The sequence below is a fragment of the Ruditapes philippinarum genome, unplaced genomic scaffold (genome assembly GCF_026571515.1).
Source record: "Ruditapes philippinarum isolate M1 unplaced genomic scaffold, ASM2657151v2 ctg22057_1_1_1_1, whole genome shotgun sequence".
NCBI lineage: Eukaryota > Metazoa > Mollusca > Bivalvia > Venerida > Veneridae > Ruditapes > Ruditapes philippinarum.
The window spans coordinates 12,784-31,967 of NW_026859183.1; the positions used below are offsets into that span (position 1 = coordinate 12,784).

General features: G+C 32.6%; 1 protein-coding gene across 1 annotated transcript; it reads right to left on the reverse strand.

Moving 5' to 3' along the window:
• Positions 1–11,063: 11,063 nt before the first annotated feature.
• On the reverse strand, positions 11,064–14,248 carry LOC132755551 (histone-lysine N-methyltransferase SETMAR-like). The gene is made up of 2 exons (XM_060746432.1): positions 12,334–14,248; positions 11,064–12,087 (listed from the first exon to the last, which is right to left on the reverse strand). Exons 1-2 carry the CDS (start codon positions 12,586–12,588, stop codon positions 11,710–11,712), a joined length of 633 nt encoding a protein of 210 aa, XP_060602415.1. The 5' UTR covers positions 12,589–14,248; the 3' UTR covers positions 11,064–11,709.
• Between the last annotated feature and the right edge of the window lie 4,936 nt (positions 14,249–19,184).

A 19,184-nucleotide genomic window follows, 5' to 3' on the forward strand; every position in this document is an offset into this window, starting at 1 on the left:
CAACTAGGGGACATCTCAAAATTGCCAAAAATCACTATTTTGCTGCCACTTCTCAATGAATTGAGATAGAGTCAAAGGTTTTTCAGCGTTGGTTACACGTTACCTTACGATCGACCTGGGGGTCAGTTTAAGCCTCTCACAAGTCCAAAATTTTCTTGGCGATGAGGGGGACTACCGCCTCCTTCAAACCCCAAACAGAAGGGGGCACACTCTCCTTCTGGCAACCCCCTGATGTATCTTGTGGATAGGGGGCGGCGCCGAAAAAGTGGTCACTATTTCAAATAATATTTCTCAAACAAAAACAAGTGTTTGGGGGCCTAAATAAGACATTTTTTTCATTTTGAGAAAGCGAAGGGGGGGGGGGGGTGAAAAAGGCGTTGAAAAGCGTATATATCTGCTAATGGGTTAATATTATAATTAATTAATTGATTAATTAATAATTAAATAGTTTGATATAAGATATTTTTGTGTGATATCATAACATAAACACAGCTTGTTACATTTACTTATTGCTGGACCTACAATAACCCAATCTGTGACTTTTATCATCTTATTCCGATGTCACAGTATATGTTTCTCAACATATGTTTTGACACATGTTGTAAACCTAAGATACTATAATAATACTGTAATGATGATTATATAAGTTGAAGTTGTGTTTTAACCAGCATTTACGTTTTTAAACTAAAAAGTGTACGAATCATGAAAAGACAGGCCATGTAAACTTTATGGACCTACACAGGCTAATTAATGATTAAGCCGGGTCATAGAATGAACTTAACACAAGGAAAAATCGGAATATATCACGTGCAGTAACAACTCAAAAGTTTTTATTGATATCTCAAGGCAACTGGGCATGTGAGAAAATTTGAAAAACGCTAAATGTGATGGTAAAGTGTTAAAGTATTTTTCAAAACCATATCGAGTTTTAAAAGTTCTATAATTCAGCCATTTACTGGATTTCGTAAATAGAAGTTTGCCAACCTTGAATAAACTGATCCTTAATTCTAGCAGAAATACTTTTCTTAAAATGTGGACGGAATTGTGTTTAAAAAATCCAATAACAAACCGAGAGAATCTAAATTAAGAAGTATGCACAAATGAAGAAAATGAAGCTGGGTCAAAGAATAAATTTAATTTAACCTATAGCTCTTCAGCGCTTCTTATGTAAAATTCTTCCAAGTATAATTTCCAATAACCGTAAATTATACCATACCCAGACTATGGTATAATTTTCAGTTTTGTAGATCGAAGGAGTAAGTGTTTCTGGGCGGAGCTATAGGTTAAAACAGATACACCATTGGTGCGTTGACGATTTCTGGGTTTGCGTAAATTATACCATAATCACGTGACCTTTCTTATGCAACCTCACTCGACTTTGTCTCGTGAGGTTAAGGGCATAAGAAAGGTCACGTGATTATGGTATAATTTACGCAAACCCAGAAATCGTCAACGCAGCAATGGTATATCTATTACTTAACACATAATAAAGAGACTACTCGGAATATATCACACGCAGTAACAATTTCATATTCAACGGTATGATTTGTATAACGTCATAATCATGTGACGTCATATATGACCGGAAAAACGCGTACACACTGAATATAATATTGTATATTTATGCATTTGACAAACTAGTCACGGTTTATTAAAAAAAAATACACTATTGGTTGCGAAATTGTAACTGCAGGTGATATTACATATGTTTAACACGGTAATTGCTTCAATTCCAGTTCTATTCACGAGTCAATCTCTCAATCTTAGTACAGTGCATATGGTATGGTATATGGCGTTATTTATGAAATTGCAACTGAGTCATTGTAATATGGATAAAGTGGAAAGGTCAGAGTCTCATTCTTAGTAGTCTGCATATATTATACATAACGTTGTTGATGTCTTTATTTTATAAGAAAAATGTGGGAAGTATGTATCCAACAAGTTTTAAACAAGAGCCCGGTTTGAGCCGGTTGGTGCTCCCCAAATAGGTTTTGAACACAGGAAAGTACACCTTTTGTACTGTAGAGGTATTTCCCTGGAAAAAGTTCAAAGTGCAATAATTCCAAAATTAGACAAGGCAGAGTTACTGTTCTTCGCACTGCACTTGTAATCAATGCGATCTATCAACCTACAAAGGTTCTGGTTGATATCTCTTATGGTTTCCGAGTTATGTCCGGGACAACTTCAAAATGTAAAAATGAACAAAGGGCAATTACTACAAAATTTGGCAAGGCAGAGTTCAAGTTCTTGAGCACTGCATATCAACCCATTTAGATATATCTACCTAAAATTTTTCATGTTGATATCTCCTATAGTTTTAGAGTTATGTCCCGGACAAGATTTTTCTATAAGGGGAGATAATTCAAAAACCGAGCAAAATAGAGTTATGGTTCTTTGACACTGTACTCCCCTAAATGCCCTTTACCACTGTATGAAGTTTGAACAAATTATCTCCAAGGGTATTTAAGTTTTGCTCCGGACAAGACAACGGACGGAGAGACGGACGGACAGGCGGACAATGCGCCCCGAATATATGCTCCCCGAAATTTTTCGGGAGCATAACTAGGTCTGTAGAGAGGGGAAAACAAATAATATACTAATCAATTTTGTACAATTCTTTATTATGAAAAGTCACACATACATGCTATCAGAACCAATCAAAAAGATATATTTTACTATTTAAAGTATTACATTTATAACAAAAGCAGCAGAATAACAATGCTCTCATAAAGGTTATATGACCAGATCTAAATGTTATATATTGCCTACACTTTGTTGACATTTCTCTATGCTGATATACATGTCACCATTGTTGGATAAATTCAATAAATATGGATCTTGTGTATCCATTCTGAATTTAATTCTTTTAACATTATAAAATACATAATGTTCTAGACATGTTATTTATTATACAAAATGTTGGTCAACTACTGCCTGATATCTTCTTATAATTCTTCAATAAAACCAGCTACTTATAATAAACTTAAAAAGTGCTATATAAAATGAATAGAATTGTTTCAAAAAGTTTCACCATTGTTTAATTCTTTCAGACACGTTTTTATTGATGCTAACAAAATAGCTGAATATTGTTTTCAATGAACATTTCAAGTTTTAAACAGTCATGTTTAATATATAAGCATATGTACAATTACAATAAAATATTCCAGCATGAACTTATCTTTACTTCATATAGAATTGTTTAAGTATAAACATGGCCAATATAGTTTTGCCATCATGAGGGTTACAAATATAAGCATAAAATACACATAAATTCAAATACCTAGTAAACAATTCATAACATGATTTTCATGTTATCATACTTAGTATAATTGAATTTACCCTTTAATATACATTCAAAAATTAAAGGCACATTACTTCTCAGAAATGAATATTTTTTTTTTGTTAAAAAGGGCAAACATGGGTTTTATAATGTTGTAATAAAAGATTTACAACATGTGATATTCTAAACACCTTACAAAATGAGTTTGAAAAGAAACTAGAACTATCACTAAATATGATTAATACCCCTGCAAGACTGCTTCGGAAATGAGGAAGTTACCAGTAATACAATACCTTGCAACAGAACTGAAATAGATGTTTGATTTTGGTTTATTAAAGATAGTTGTAGTTCTTGTATGTTGCATTTCCTTTTCCAATGTGGTTAACCATTAATGAAGTTTTATTGAATTACTATGTAATAAGTCCAAAAGAGTTACACTTCTTGAGCACTACACTTCCTCTCATTGCACTTGACCATTGAATGAAGTTTCACTGAATTCTAAACATTAGTTTGTAAGTGATGCACCTGACAAGGAAAAGGAACAAAGGGCAATAACTTTACAAATAATGACGATGAAATCATGGTTATTGTACTCTGCACTTTCTCTCATTGCGCTTGACCATTGCATAAGGTTGTATTGAATTCCAACTACTAGTTTTCAAGTTATGCACTGGACAAAAAAAAAACACAAAACAAATGTGCAATAACTGTAATTAGTAAAAATAGAGTTATGGTTCTTGTGCACTGCACTTCATCTCACTGCCCTTGACCATTTTATGAAGTTTCTTTGAATTCCAACCATAAATTTTCATTTTATACACTGGAAAATAAAAAGTAACAAAGGGCAAAAACTCTTAAATGAGTCAAGAAAGAGTTATGATTTTTGTTCTCTCAAAAAAATTGGCCATTGTGTGAAGTTGTATTCAATACCAATTAGTAGTTTTCAAGTTATGCTCTGGACAAGAAAAAAACAATGGAAAAGTAACAAAGGGCAATAACTCTATCATTACTCTGGACAGAGTTATGGTTCTTGTGCACTGCACTTTCTCATATTGTGCTTGACCATTGTATGAAGTTGTTTTAAATTCCAACCAGAACTTTATAAGTTATGCTCCGGACAAGAAAAAGTAACAATGGGTAATAACTCTGTAACCAGTGAAGATGGAGTTATGGTTCTTGTGCTCTGCACTTCCTCTTAATGTGGTTGACCATTGTATAAAGTTATAATGAATTTCAACAATTAGTCTTCAAGTTATGGTCCGGACAAAAAAAGCAATTGAAAAGTAACAAAGGACAATAACTCTGTAGTTAGTGAAGACGGATTTATGGTCTTTGTGCACTGCACTTCCTCTCAATGTGCTTGACATTTGTATGAAGTTGTATTGAATTCTAGCCATTAGTCTTCAAGTTATGCTCCGGACAAGGAAAATGTACGGAAAGCTGGACCGACCGACCAACCGAGTGACTCCAATATACCCCCAAACTTCGTTTCGGGCGTATAAATATAATAAGTGTAGCAAACTGTAAACAAAATGGTTATTTCACATCCTTCGGGGTATAAATAGTATAAGTGTAGCAAATTGTAAACAAAATGGTTATTTCACATCCATACAAAATACTTATTTATCATAATGTTCTTGTTGCCAAATTGCAATGAAACTAAAAAAAGGCTCAGATGGCCAATTAGAAACTTTTTGCACAAAAAATGAAAGTTTTTAAAAATAAAAGTGATTGCATTTTTAAGGCTTAATGGGCCTTTAAAACAAACAGGTAAAACAGTTTAAAATGTATGTATAGTTACATGTCACATAACATTACTTGTTATAAAATAATGTGATCTTTTGTTCGTAAAAGGATTGCAGTAGCTTGTAATTATACAATAAACATGTATTAACATGTAATAATATGTTTACATAGTTAAGTACAATATACATTCATTCATTCAGAATTTCATGTTACAAACAGACAATGTGTAACCTATGTTTATATATAACATATCTTAATCTTGGTATATAATAACATCAGCAAGCATAAAAAACATACCTTTGATAAAATGCAATTACATTTTTACTATCTGAAAGCAATAAATCATCAGAACCCAAAGGTACAGATTTGACTGAAAGAAGTGTATCCATAACGAACATGCATTTGTTACCCAGGATGCCTTTATAGACACAAAGTATCAACGTAATTTTTGAGAAATGTCATGTAACATCAATTTTAGAATGTAAAATAATATGTCATATTTTTGAATATAATAAAATCATGGGGAATATAAATTACATTTACCTTTAATGCTACCAATTGCCCTAACTGCATAAAAATTCAAAAGTTACGTAATACTTATATCGTAAATTTTATTTCAAAGTTACAGTACTTAAATTGACACCATTTGAGGGACAGCTGAGAGTTAAAAAGGCAAGTTGAAAGGTTTGCAATATGCACATGACAGCCATGTGTTATTTATTTCATCGTAATTACGTATATTGCTCATATTTATGGATATATTATGGGTGAAGTTATAAAAAAAATAATACGGACTTTTTCAAACACATAATATGTATAACAGTATATACTAGTACATCAAAATTTACAGTTAGGAATGTTTATACTTTCATTAGCTTTATCTTTACAATTTAAAGTTCACTTAAAAAAGCTCCATTGGGGTCCAAAAATCTAAAAGAATAAAAATAGAAAATCCAAACTGATCAATTTGTGTACTCATAACAGAAAAAATGATACTAAAGAAAATTACTCAGAATAATAGTGAAAATCAATAATGATTAAGTACGGACTTAAGCTATCAACATTTAAAAACATTTTATATCATTTTGACTAACAGGAGCTGTTGACAGTACAGTGTGCTCGACTATCCACAGTGATGGATATTGCAGAATTTTCTAACTTCAAAAAGGGTAATGATTCTGTCAAGTATTTGAGTTATCATCCATGATCCTCAGACAGTGACTTTCTATCACACTCATATATGTGTGAAGTTCTAATCCACCCCTCAATAGTTATGAAGAAACAGCTTACATGCAAAAATTAACCAATAATTTCTAAGTCCAAAATGGGGCTTTAATATGAAAAAAAATCAGAGTTATGGGACTTTAGTTAATCATGTAAGATAATCAAAGAGAACAAGAATGTCAATTATTCTTCAGTAGTTCTTTAGATACCAACTTGTAGGCATAAACATAGCATAAGTTTAACACCAATACAACACTTGATTAAGTACTATATAGCTCTAGCTATTCTGGGTAAATGATTTTGTTCTCGCTTTTCTTTTAATAGTCGAGCTAAAATGGTTACTAGTATTTTGGAAAAAAGCGAGTGCTAATGATCTTAAATTTCGCACACAAGTTATTGACAAATAGTACGGAACCTTAAGAACATAACTCTTGTCACATCATGTAAAAAAGTCAAGAAAATAAAGTTAATATTTATCGATTTTTATAATTACAATTTTTCTCACTTTTATCAATCTTTACAATATAAAAAAAATCATAAAAGGAATCACTAAATTATAACAAGTAAATGGTCCTCATCTCAATGAAAGACAAATATGTATATCATTTACTTGACCTATATATCATCTAACAGGTATTCACATATAAAATTTACCATTCCTCTATAGCATATAATCCTATATATCATATCATAGGTAATAAAATATACTTTTCCCATGATCTATATATCATATATCTGGTATTGATATATACCATTCTCTTGACATATTTCTCATATAACTGGTAATTACATATACCATTTTCTTGACATATCATATATTATATAATATAACTGGTATTTGAATGTTATATAAATTTATCTTTTACTTTTTCTGACCTTGTACATTAAATTTTTCCATTCAAATTGCTTATTATATTTACTTATTCATTAATTTATTTACTTGCTAATCTATTTATCTATTTATGTATTTATAATTCAAACAACCTATTACTTTTTCAAATTATACTTTTCACAAACTATCCCTGATCTTTAAAAAAAAACAGTTACCTATATTTTCTTTATATTTCACTGCATATCTTTCAATTATTTATTTGAATACACATTTGAATATTACTTTCATCAATTTCAATATTACTACAATGTTCAGAAATTTATATTTAATGAACTGTTTTTGATGATTGTTATTTATCATATTGTATAACATTCATTATTTAACTTATCAATATGTAAATTTAGTATTATTACTATTTTTTACTGATAATGAAAAGTCTATTTTTACATCTCTTTTATCATAAAATAATTTAGATTAAGCACTGTGTTAACGTCATGTATCCTATTTCACTATGTTAAATTTTCAGATCATTTCTTTTTAGTCAAAAATGAACAAAAAAATTATCTCTTTTAACATGCAATAATTTAGTTTAATCACTATGTTAACGTCATGTATCTTATTTCACTGTGTTAAAGATTCAAACCATTATTTTTATTGTTAATATTGAAAAAAAATAGTTCAAACACTATGAAACTAAATGGATACTTTATCACTTTTTTCTTGAAAAGTAAAACCATAACAATTCATCCTGTTTAACATGAAATAACTGATCCTGGTCTTTTACATACTGTATAGCATCATTTCCCTTCCCTCCTCTTAGTGATCTCAATGTTATCATATCATCATTAACCTCCTCACCATCTCCTGTTATATAATAGTTCCCTACTCTCACATCTACAGTATGAGGAATACCAGGAAGACTATCAACAAACTTCTGCCATGTTGTCAAACTCATTATGACAGAATCAAGCTCAATGTTCTTTAAACTCTTCGTCTCTAAAGGTAACTGTATTATATTGTCAGTTAACCTACAATACTTTAACTCAAGCTTACTGAGATTGTGTAATACTGTGACAAGTCTCTTTGGTATGTTGGTATGATACATTTGAGATTCATTGTAATAATCTCCACACAATTTAAGTTCTTTTAATTTGTAAGATTTTCTAATAATATCAAATATTTTCACACAATTACTATCTTTCAAGTTACTAAATGTAAATGTTTCAAGGTTTGTAGTATCAGCATCTATCACACTAACAACACCATACAAACAAAGGTACTGAAGTTGTTGATGTTTTGATAAATTTACATCATGTTGCTTCTTACACTCACATTTAAAATAAAAAAGATGTATTTGTTCAAGATGACTGGTTCTCTCAAGAAAATTACAAAATGTAGTAGTATCATCATGACTCACTGTTATACTAGTCATACTTATTGCTACAAGATTGATCATACTAGGTAGGTATCTAACAACTGTTTTATATACTGGGTAATACTTGTCAGTGTTAGAGACATCATCAAGAGTCAGAGATTTTAATGTTAAAGTGTTTACTTTAATTGTCTCAGAAACACAATTGTTTATCTCATCAATCCTCTGTTCATTACTCTGTGTATCACTTGGTAATTCATATTTATATCTTATTACAATTTTTTCAAGATGATGAAACATTGGTAAATATTTTGTAAATTTAACATTTTGTGTGTTGATGTCAACTACATAAATAGACAGAACAGAATCAGGAACAATTTGATGCTGATCAATACTTGAACAAACAATATCACAATAATCACTATGATAAATGACCAAATCTCCTATATAAAATACAGTATTACTTCCTACACTACATGCTGCATTGAATTCTTCCATTGACTCAAACATAAGCTCTTGAATACCAGTAATAAAACTAAGATACCTATAAATGTCACTACTTATTGTTCTCCTGTATTCCTCAACACGACAGTCTTCTGACACAGTATCATATATGTATTTTGAAACATGTGTTGCTAATCTTGGTTCTAGACCACATAGCATAATGATGACATTTGACTGCTCTGATATGTCATTGACTGTTGAACATTTCTGAAAAACCTCCTTAATAAACTTCTTGGCTAATTCGACATTTCCTGTACTATCTGATGAACACATTTTTGCATTGAAATTGATGCCAATATTCACTGCAGCCAGAAATTCTTGCATTGATTTGTGAATAAAAGAGAACAATGAGCTTGGTGGTTCTGATACAGATAAACTTGGACATTCATCTTCTGTAATTATTCCAAGTTTCAAGCAATTTTCTCTTACTTCATCTGATATTTCAAGTTCATCAAACATACAAATGTCAAATGTCAAGGATTTATCCTTCGGACAATTAAATAGTGTCTCATAAGCCAACCGTGATATTTCATAAATGAAATGGCGGTTTAATTTTAATTTGGTTTTATCGGCTAAATATTTAGGAAGATCTCCTTTCTGGGTCCCCTTCATGAGTCGAGTACTTGTTCCTGTAGTTTTCATGTCATTCCATGTGAAGAATAATTCTAACATACCGGTGTAGATGGCACATCTTGATGTTTTATCAAGTTTACCATCAAACCATAGACATATCAGTTGTTGTAGCATAATTGGTACCTGTTTTAAACTTTTCAGAGACTTTTCCTTGAGCTTTTACCTACAGTCTCTAGCTTCTTTATTGGCATGTCTATTTACATTTAATTGTGAGACTGTCCTATTGACCATTTTCAATTCACATCTAAAATCAAAACCTTTCAGTTTTAATGACTGGTCAATCTCCATATCATTTGATCTTAATGTATGAAATTTCCATGGCCGCGAAGTAGTTACTATTGTATACTCCTTAAAGATACTATGTTCTGGGACATTTTCAGAGGACCATTCATCTAAGCCATCAAGCAAAATCATAACTCTAGAGGCTTCTTTTTCAAGAAGTGTATTTAACATTTTCATTTGATAACGTTTATGAAGCATTTCATCTATAGTGTCAATATTTCGATACTGTCTAAGAGGGATGTAAAATACAAAATCAAATTTCTTCATCTCTTTTACACCATTGAATTTCAGTTCATAATTTTTGCTATCATATTTAGAGTCATCACTGTCGGATGCAGAGTCTGTTAAGTCAGTATAAGAGTCGTCACTATCGGATTCGGAGTCATTTAAGATATCATCAGAGTCCTCATTGTGGGATTCGGAATGTATTAAATTGTTATCCTGAATGTCATCACTGTCACTTCCATTTTTCTTTATGCCACCCACATGTTTTTCATCTCCTCGTTTCTCATTAACACCTTGATGTGTCTTACTGCTCTCTTCGTTTTCAATGTCTCTACTATGTGTCCCCTTTACCTCTTCATTTACAATGTCACTTCCCCTTTTTGCATGTTCTTCAAAACCAATTTCATTGACACCTCCAGCTCCATGTGTTTTATTTCCTTCATTATCGCCTCCTTGTTCCTCATTGCCACTTTCATTTTCATTGACACCTCCATATTTTTCACCGTCACCTCCATGTTTTTCACTGTCACCTTCAGGTTTACCCGTCACCTCATGTTTTTCGTTGCCACCTTCATGTTTTTCACTGTCACCTCCATGTTTTTCATTGTCGCCTTCAGGTTCACCATTGTCATCTTCATTTTCATTGCCAGCTTCATGTTCCTCACCGTGTGCCAAACACCAACAGTTGACCAGATATTTACAAAAGCTAGTTTTTCCTGACCCTGCATCTCCTAGAACATATACCGATTTATGGGGGACTCCGTCCTTTGTTAAGATTTCTGATATTGTTTTAACCTCCACCTCGTTTGTCTCCCCATTTTCTCCTCTTATTTCCCGCGTTATTTTGGGTCTAATATAAATCTCATTAAAGCTACATTTTTCACTTTTTGGTTGTAAAGGTGTTGCAGGAACTTTCAGCAGGGTTTTGTGATACTTTTTAATCAGCTTTTCCCGCCATTCTGTAATTTGAATGATAGTATGACATCAAATGATTGTTAAGGACAAATTAATGCGTAAATAATACAGAAATATATAAAAGAAATAGAACACTTCACTGAGGGCCTCATTATCAGTAAGTCAGCAAATATTAAACAGACTGAAGCTAGTTAATGACAACAATCATAAGAATTCTAAACAATAACCTGATTTATCCCTTTTCATATTCTATATATATCATACATGATTTAGCCTTTTCATAGATTATATTTTATGCCTGATTTAGCCTTTTCTTATTCTATACAAAATATCTTATTAAGTCTCTTTATATTTAAATCACATACCTGATTTAGCCTTCCTGATTTAGCCTTTACATATTCTATATAACATTCCGATATAACCTTTTTACATTCTATATTACGAGGGTTGTCCAAAAAGTTCGTGCACTGGTGGAATATATTACATGAAGGTTTCATAAGAACAATAAAAACTACAAAATGCTTAACTTCAATCAATTTTCTATCGACAGTAAAACAAATTATGACATAAATAGCAAATGCCGCTTTACAAGCAACAAGAAAATAATACAATCACAGCTGTAGCGGCGCACGGTAAACGCATGACGTCAACGTCACAGTCATAATTTTACAGCATCATACACGTTTTCGCAACTTTTCACAACTTTTCAAAGTATTCCCCATTACATTCGATGCATCGCCTGTGGCGGTCAACCCACTTCAGAAACGTGTCCCTGTAAAAGTCACTTGGAATTGTACGAATGATTCCGAACACTGCATTTTGAAGATCATGAAGTGTTTCGAACTTCCGTCCCTTCAGCTGTCCTTTGATGTGGGGAAAAAGTGAAAAATCAAAGGGCGCCAAATCGGGCGAGTAGGCAGGATGACTGAGCCGCTTGAATCCCAGAACATCTATCTCCGACTGGGTTAAAGCTGCTGTATGTGGAGACGCGTTGTCCTGGTGCAGACGAATACTTTCAACGCTCAAACCCCGTCTCTTCTTGGCTAGCGCGTGCATCAAATCGCGGCGTAGCACCTGCGAATATACGCAATACCTAGGTTAAGCGTTAATTGTACATGTACAAAAATTAATATTCTGTAAAATTTAATTTTTTAAGGATGTACTTAAATTATTTTTTTCTTTTTATTTTCAATTGTGCGAAGTGTATAAATTAAGTATATGATTTCCCAATTTAAAAGAATCATTACGTCTTATTTTTTAGTAATACAATATGTCTTTATCGGAGTATATAAATATCGTAAAGGATAATTATCTATATACCTTTGAATAATATTCAGCATTCACTGTTGTATGTGGTGGTATGGCATGGCATAGAATCATCCCGCGCATGTCAGCAAACATTATGTACATCTGCTTCCCAGCTGATCTGGAAACGCGCGCCTTTTGCGGCGGAGGCGTGCCCAGTTCCCGCCACACCGCTGACTGTCCCTTAGTCTCGGGGTCGTAAAGATACATCCACGTTTCGTCTGTAGTGACGATAGAGCTGAGGAAATCTTCACCAAGCCGTCCAAACATCTGTACAAACTTGGTGGACTCTTGAACTCTTCGCTCCTTCTCATACGATTTCAACACATGTGGTATCCATCGCGCATGGACCTAAATAATATATTATTAGATAAATATAATAACAGGAAAGAATATCAGTTGTGTAGCAACTAAATTAAGAACACTGGTCTTTGTTATATAAAATTACGCCGCCATTTAATAGATTTATTGATTAAAAAAATGATTACAAAAATAACGAGGCGCTACTATCAATTTATCAACTCTTAATCTTACGGATTCAAGTAATATTTTTTTTATTCTTAAGATACATAATTTATGTTTAAAAAATTTTAAACTAGAAAACTTACCTTTGACATATTCAGTTCTTTGTGCAATATGTTGTGAACAGATGATTTACTGACACCAGTTATGTCTGATAACTCTCTTACGGTGTAACGTCTGTCCCTGGCAATAGCGTCCTTAATTGACGTCAGATGCGCCTGCATAACGGACGGACGTCTGCCTGATCGGTTGTCATCGTCTACCGCCTCTCGCCCCTCGACAAAGCGTTTGTGCCATTTAAAAACCAGCCTCCGTGACACTGAACTGGTCCCTTTTGCCCTTTTCAGTTCTTTGTAGGTATTTGTTTGTGTTTTACCAGTACTTGCGCAGAATTTAATGATCGTCCGTATTTCCTGACGTTTAGCGACTGACATTTTCTTGTTATGACAGTATTGACGACCACACGGAAATGTTTGTTTACGACCATTACAATAGGGCAAATCACGTCATATTTTGTAGTGACGTCATGCATACGTTTACGCACTTTTTCCCGAATTTTGACGTTTATATGTATTGTTTAAAGGATACTGTGATGCATCAAAGTAATCAACTTACCCAATTTTTTGACGTGCGCCGGTATTACGTTACTAAGGTTACGGTATGATGATTCGTTTTCACGACACGCCGGTTACATGGCTTTTTCTATTGTTTTCTTATTTGAGATAGATTTCCCCTTCTAATGATATATAATTCATGGGTTTTTATCAATAACTCTCAAGACAATAACTGCAGTGCACGAATTTTTTGGACAACCCTCGTACATACCTGATTTGGCCTTTTCATATCCTATATAACATACCTTATTTAGCCTTTTCATATTAAAATCACATACCTGATTTAGCCTTTACATATTCTATATAACATACCCGATATAACCCTTTCATATTCTATATAACATACCCGATATTACCTTTTCATATTCTATGTAACATACATCCTATATAACTTACTAGTACCTGATTTAGCCTTTTCATATTTAAATCACATACCTAATTAAGCCTTCACATACTCTATATAACATACAAGATTTAGTCTTTTTATATTATATACAACGTACCTGATTTAGCCTTTTCAGATTGTATAGAACATACCTGATTTCACCTTTTTCATATTCTATATAACATACCTGATTTAACCTTTTCATATTCTATATAACGTACCTGATTTAGCTTTCACATATTTAATATACCATACACGATTCAGCCTTTTCTTACTCTATACAACATACCTGATTTAGCCTTTTTCATATTTTATATATTAACATTCCTTCTAACCTATTCATATTCTATATAACATGCCTGATTTAGTGTTTTTCTTATTATTTATAGCATACCTGATATTCTATATTACATACCTGATTTCGCCTTTTCATATTCGATATAACATACCTGATTTCGCCTTTTCATATTGAAACTGTTTTTGTTGAGGAGAATCTTCTACCTTGCGTCTTTTTATCTCCTACAACATAAATAATAATACAAATAATTGTGTTTTGTTTAGTAATTTTCAAAAGTATCTATTGTATACAGTAATATTGTCATTTTAATATTGAAATTGAAGAAAATAGTATTCACTTTCATTAGCAAACAGTGTCCAAATATATCTAAACAAGAGGGCCATTATGGCCCTGAAATCGCTCACCTTTATAAAGGCCTCCGGGGCGGGTAAATTTTAACCGAGGGGCTTTTATTTGGACAAACTTGGTAGACACCCATTTGAAGATGTTTCATGATAAATATCTAAGCTCTAGCTGAAAGAAGATTTTTAACCTTTTACCCCATGAGCATATTGCGAAAAATGGCCGTTTTCATTGAAAAGCCTCCTGTAACAAGTTCAAACTGCTATGAAACTATGAAAAATGCTTCAATACTAATTAAACATGGCACAAATGTTGACTACACCATAGCCTCTGTAACAGCATGCTCAATGGTAAATTTCCTGTTACCATGCAGACCTGGGGATGATTACATTGATCAGTAATTGATTAAATTACAATTACTTTCAGATTTTATTGTAATTGATTAAGATTGATTACTCACATTTGCCTCTGTAATCAATTGAATTACAATTACTTTTAAGAGAGTAATTGATTGATAATTGATTACATTGAATGTACATTAAACCACCTCAGAATTAAGACCACCCTGCTATTAAGACCTTTTTTTTTTAAAAGATGGTTTCATGATCCAGAATTAACCACCTGCTTATTCACTTTTAAGACCACTATTATTAGTCAGTCCAAATTTTTGTTTTAATTTTAATGTGATTATTGAGACCACTGATATATTATTGAAGTGAACACCTATCTAGATCTTAAATTTGTTGTTATGATCTGCTTGAATGCTCTTTAGCATGAAACTTGATTTCACAAGGTGTGAAAAACTGTAATTGGGTTATTGTATGAAATTAGGTGAGAAGGTCAATTTTAAAGTGGTACATTGTTGCTTTCAGCACATTTATTTGTTGAAAATTTAAATTTTCATTTGATTTATGTACATCATATAATAAGTGATACTGTAAAATTAACGTTAAATTTCTCCAGAAATATGTTTTCCTTTTATCAGATTAAATATCAAAGCATTCTTTTACAATGTATTTGTAGATACATATAAATAAACATATTGTATATTCATACAAAATGACTAAAGTAGACCATGGTCTCAAAGTATTTAAGCAATGAAAAGAATGTTCATTTTTATCAGTCTAATTGAGGATTTTTACTGTATAACTAAAAAACAAAAGTTAAACTGTATAATGTAAAATAAAGGCATCCTTTGAACTTAAATAGTTTCCTTTTAAATCTGAAAGTAATCAATGTCAATCAAAATGTAATCATAATTACTGACTGAATTTAAGCTGTAATTGATTAATTACATTAAATGTAATCATTTTTGGACAAGGTAATCAATTACATGATGATTACAGTGTAATCGTGTAATCAATTACAAAGTCAATGATTACAGTTAATGATTATCCCAGGTCTGTTACCATGGCAAAGGGGGGACATCTCAAATTTGCCAAAAATCACTACTTTGCATTGTTTTTTTCCATCAAAAGTGATTTCAAAGTGCTGCAACTTCTCAATGAATTGAGATAGAGTAAAAGGCTTTTCAGCGTCGGTTACTAGTTACCCTAAGATCGACCTGTGGCCATTCAGCCTGTCACATGTCCAACATTTTCTTGGCGATGACAGGGACTCCGCCCCCTTCAAACCCCCAAACAGAAGGGGGCACACCCCCCTTCTGGCAACCTCCTGATGTAATATTTGGATGCGGGACGGCGCCGAAAAAGTGGTCACTTTTTTATCAACATTTCTCAAACGAACAACAGTGTTTTGGGGCCTAAATAGGGCATTTTTTCACTGTTTGAGGCCTCAAAAAGGGGGGGGGGCAAAAAGCCGTCGAAACACGCTTATATAAGGGAAAAGTTTAAGTTTATACTATCAACATATAAGGAAGAACAAATTTTACCCCATCCCCCCTCTGGGCGGGGCCAACTTTGTCCCCAGGGCTTTTATTTGAACAAACTTGGTAGTCACTCACTAGAAGATAGTTCATACTTGATATCTAGCTCTAGCTCTTTGGGTTTTTTAAAAGATTTTTTTTAAAGTTTGTACTATATACATATAAGGAAAAATCAATAATCCCTATGGCGGGCCAATTTTAACCCCAGGGCCTTAATTTGAACAAAAATGGTAGACACCCATTAGAAGATGTTTCATGATAAATATCTTAGCTCTAGCTCTAAGGGTGTTTTAAAAGATTTTTTTTTAAGTTTTTACTATAAAAATATAAGGAAAACCAATGATCCCCGGGGAGGGGCCAATTTTGACCCCAGGACCCTTATTTGAACAAACTCTGTAGACACCCACTGGAAGATGTTTCATGCTTGATATCTAAGCTCTAGCTATTTGGGCTTTTTAAAAGTAGATTTTTTAAGTTTTTACTATATACAAGTAAGGATAAACAATGACCCCGCAAGGGCGGGACCAATTTTGACCCCAGGGCATTTATTTGAAGAAACTTGGTAGACACTGCCTGGATGATGTTTCATGCCAAATATTTAAGCTCTACTCTTTCGATTTTCTAAAAGAAGATATTTTAAGTTTTTTTTCTTTTGGTTGCCATGGCAACCAGAGTTCTGCTTAGAATGTAATTCTTTTAACAATTTTTAAAGTTGACTACCAAAGGAACATTCCTGTGAAGTTTGAATGAAATTGGCTTAGCGGTTTATGAGGAGACTTCTTTTAAAGTAAAAGTTGACGACGGACAGACGAAAAGCGATCACAAAAGCTCACCATGTCACTTTGCGACAGGTGAGCTAAAATTATCTATTCAATGAAAATCAATTTCATTGAAATGGGACAATTCTCTACAGAGAATGCCTAATTTCGACATTTTTGGGTGCAATCATACATTACTTTTCAAATGAGTATTGAAAGGTTCTCCAAGATATTGGAATTGAAGGACTATAAAAAAAATTGGCTTAGCAGTTTATGAGATGTTGTTTAAAGTAAAAGTTTACGGCGGATGCCGGACAAAAGGCAAAAACAAAAGCTCACCATGTCACATTGTGATAGGTGTACCAAAACAAAACAGTCTATAGTCCATACTTATTTATGCTACCTTTACCCCATTGATACACCCCTTTTTTATTTTTTATTTATTTGCAGTCAGGTCTTTAGTTGCTGCATTTGAACCATTAAAGTTATGAAAACTTGCAATTGAGCTTGATCAGCCAAAATGAAGTCTTTAAACTTGCCCATGCTACCACGTGTATTAAGAAGCAAAATTTGTTATATGCGCTCACTGTAAATCCCCCAAACCCTAATCCCCCCGATCATTTCCTATATATCTTTAATGTATTTTAAAGCGACTTTTAATGCGATCGGCAACAGCTAATTAGTCAGCTACTTGATATTAAACGACCTTTTAAATTGTAAAACACGGATTTTACTGCAGACATATTCTAAAAGTGCTCCTACATATCAAGTGAAAGACTCCTCGTGATTTCACAAGTGTCAACAATCATAACAAAATATATAATTGTGTGAAGAACTGTATCTCCCAAACAGTTTTTAGCGTATGCAAATGAAGTTAATTATAGGTGTTACATGTATTATCTAATATAATCGATAGAACAATGCAACACCCTGTCCTTACTGAGATGGTGTATACACTTCACTGTTGATTTTTTAACTGCATTGAAATGACCTTGAACTTTTATAATCAGCAATCAAATTAATAGCTACAGTAACATGTAGTTTGTTTCTTTGAATTGAAAATCACCACAGAAAACATTTACACAAATTAGATTTTACGTGTCGAGAACAAGGAAAAGCAACGTAGTACAGTAGCTTGAAAATTTGAAAATGAAAAACATGTAGGTAATGGATCAAAGCTGTTTTGTCAATAAATATCAGAAAGTTATTTTTTTTATTTGAACATCTAATGAGATGATCACAGTGTTATAATTATTAAACATTTATATAAATTAAGTTGAAAAAACTTCCCCACCGGGGAGGAAAGATGACGCATAAAATTTTCCTTTTTTATCATGCCATGTCTTAAGAGACTGTTTTGTTAAGTGACCATTTCTAGAAGGTTTAACATTATAGAGGCATAATTTATAGGTCCTCAGTCAAGTCACATTCCTATTTAAAGAAAAAGTTATAAACATGATACTAAGGTATGGCTCTATTTGACCCATGTTCATGATTTTCATAACTTAGGCAATGCCATATTAAATATGTATCACTTTAGCCATGTAGCCTAAGGATAGGCCATTGATTTCAAGGGGAAGTTTTATACATGTATAGGCAAAATCATAACTGTTCAATAGAATTTCTTAAAACTTGGCATGTTCTTAGGCTATGATAAAGATAAACTGGAACCATCACTGAAGATGAGTAAACACCCCCATCAGCAACTTTGAATTTTTGAAAATTAAGTGGTCTGAAAAAAATATTTGAACTCAACCAATAGTAAAAGAAGTATCAACTGTGTACAAAAAATTATTTCAATTAATTGAAACATTAACAGTGGTCTTCATATAAGCTGCTTATTATACATCAAGTTTGATTACACTATCTCATTCCTAACTCTAGTTATTGTCTGAAAACCATTTTTCTTTATTTAGTAGGGGTGACCTTGACCTCAACCCTAGGGGGTCGAAATAAAATACCACCGGGGTCTTCATATAAGATGTTATAACCCAAAATTGATTAGAATATTCCATTCCTAACTCTAGTTTATGTCCGGAAACCATTTTTCCATTTTTAGTTA

What these genes read in the sequence shown, in the direction of transcription:
- LOC132755551 (XM_060746432.1), bottom strand. Translation starts at nt 12,588, where the DNA reads ATGTTTGGACGGCTTGGTGAAGATTTCCTCAGCTCTATCGTCACTACA. An exon ending in ATGCTGAATATTATTCAAAG is followed by an intron (nt 12,088 to 12,333) that starts GTATATAGATAA and finishes GTATATTCGCAG; the next exon opens with GTGCTACGCCGCGATTTGAT.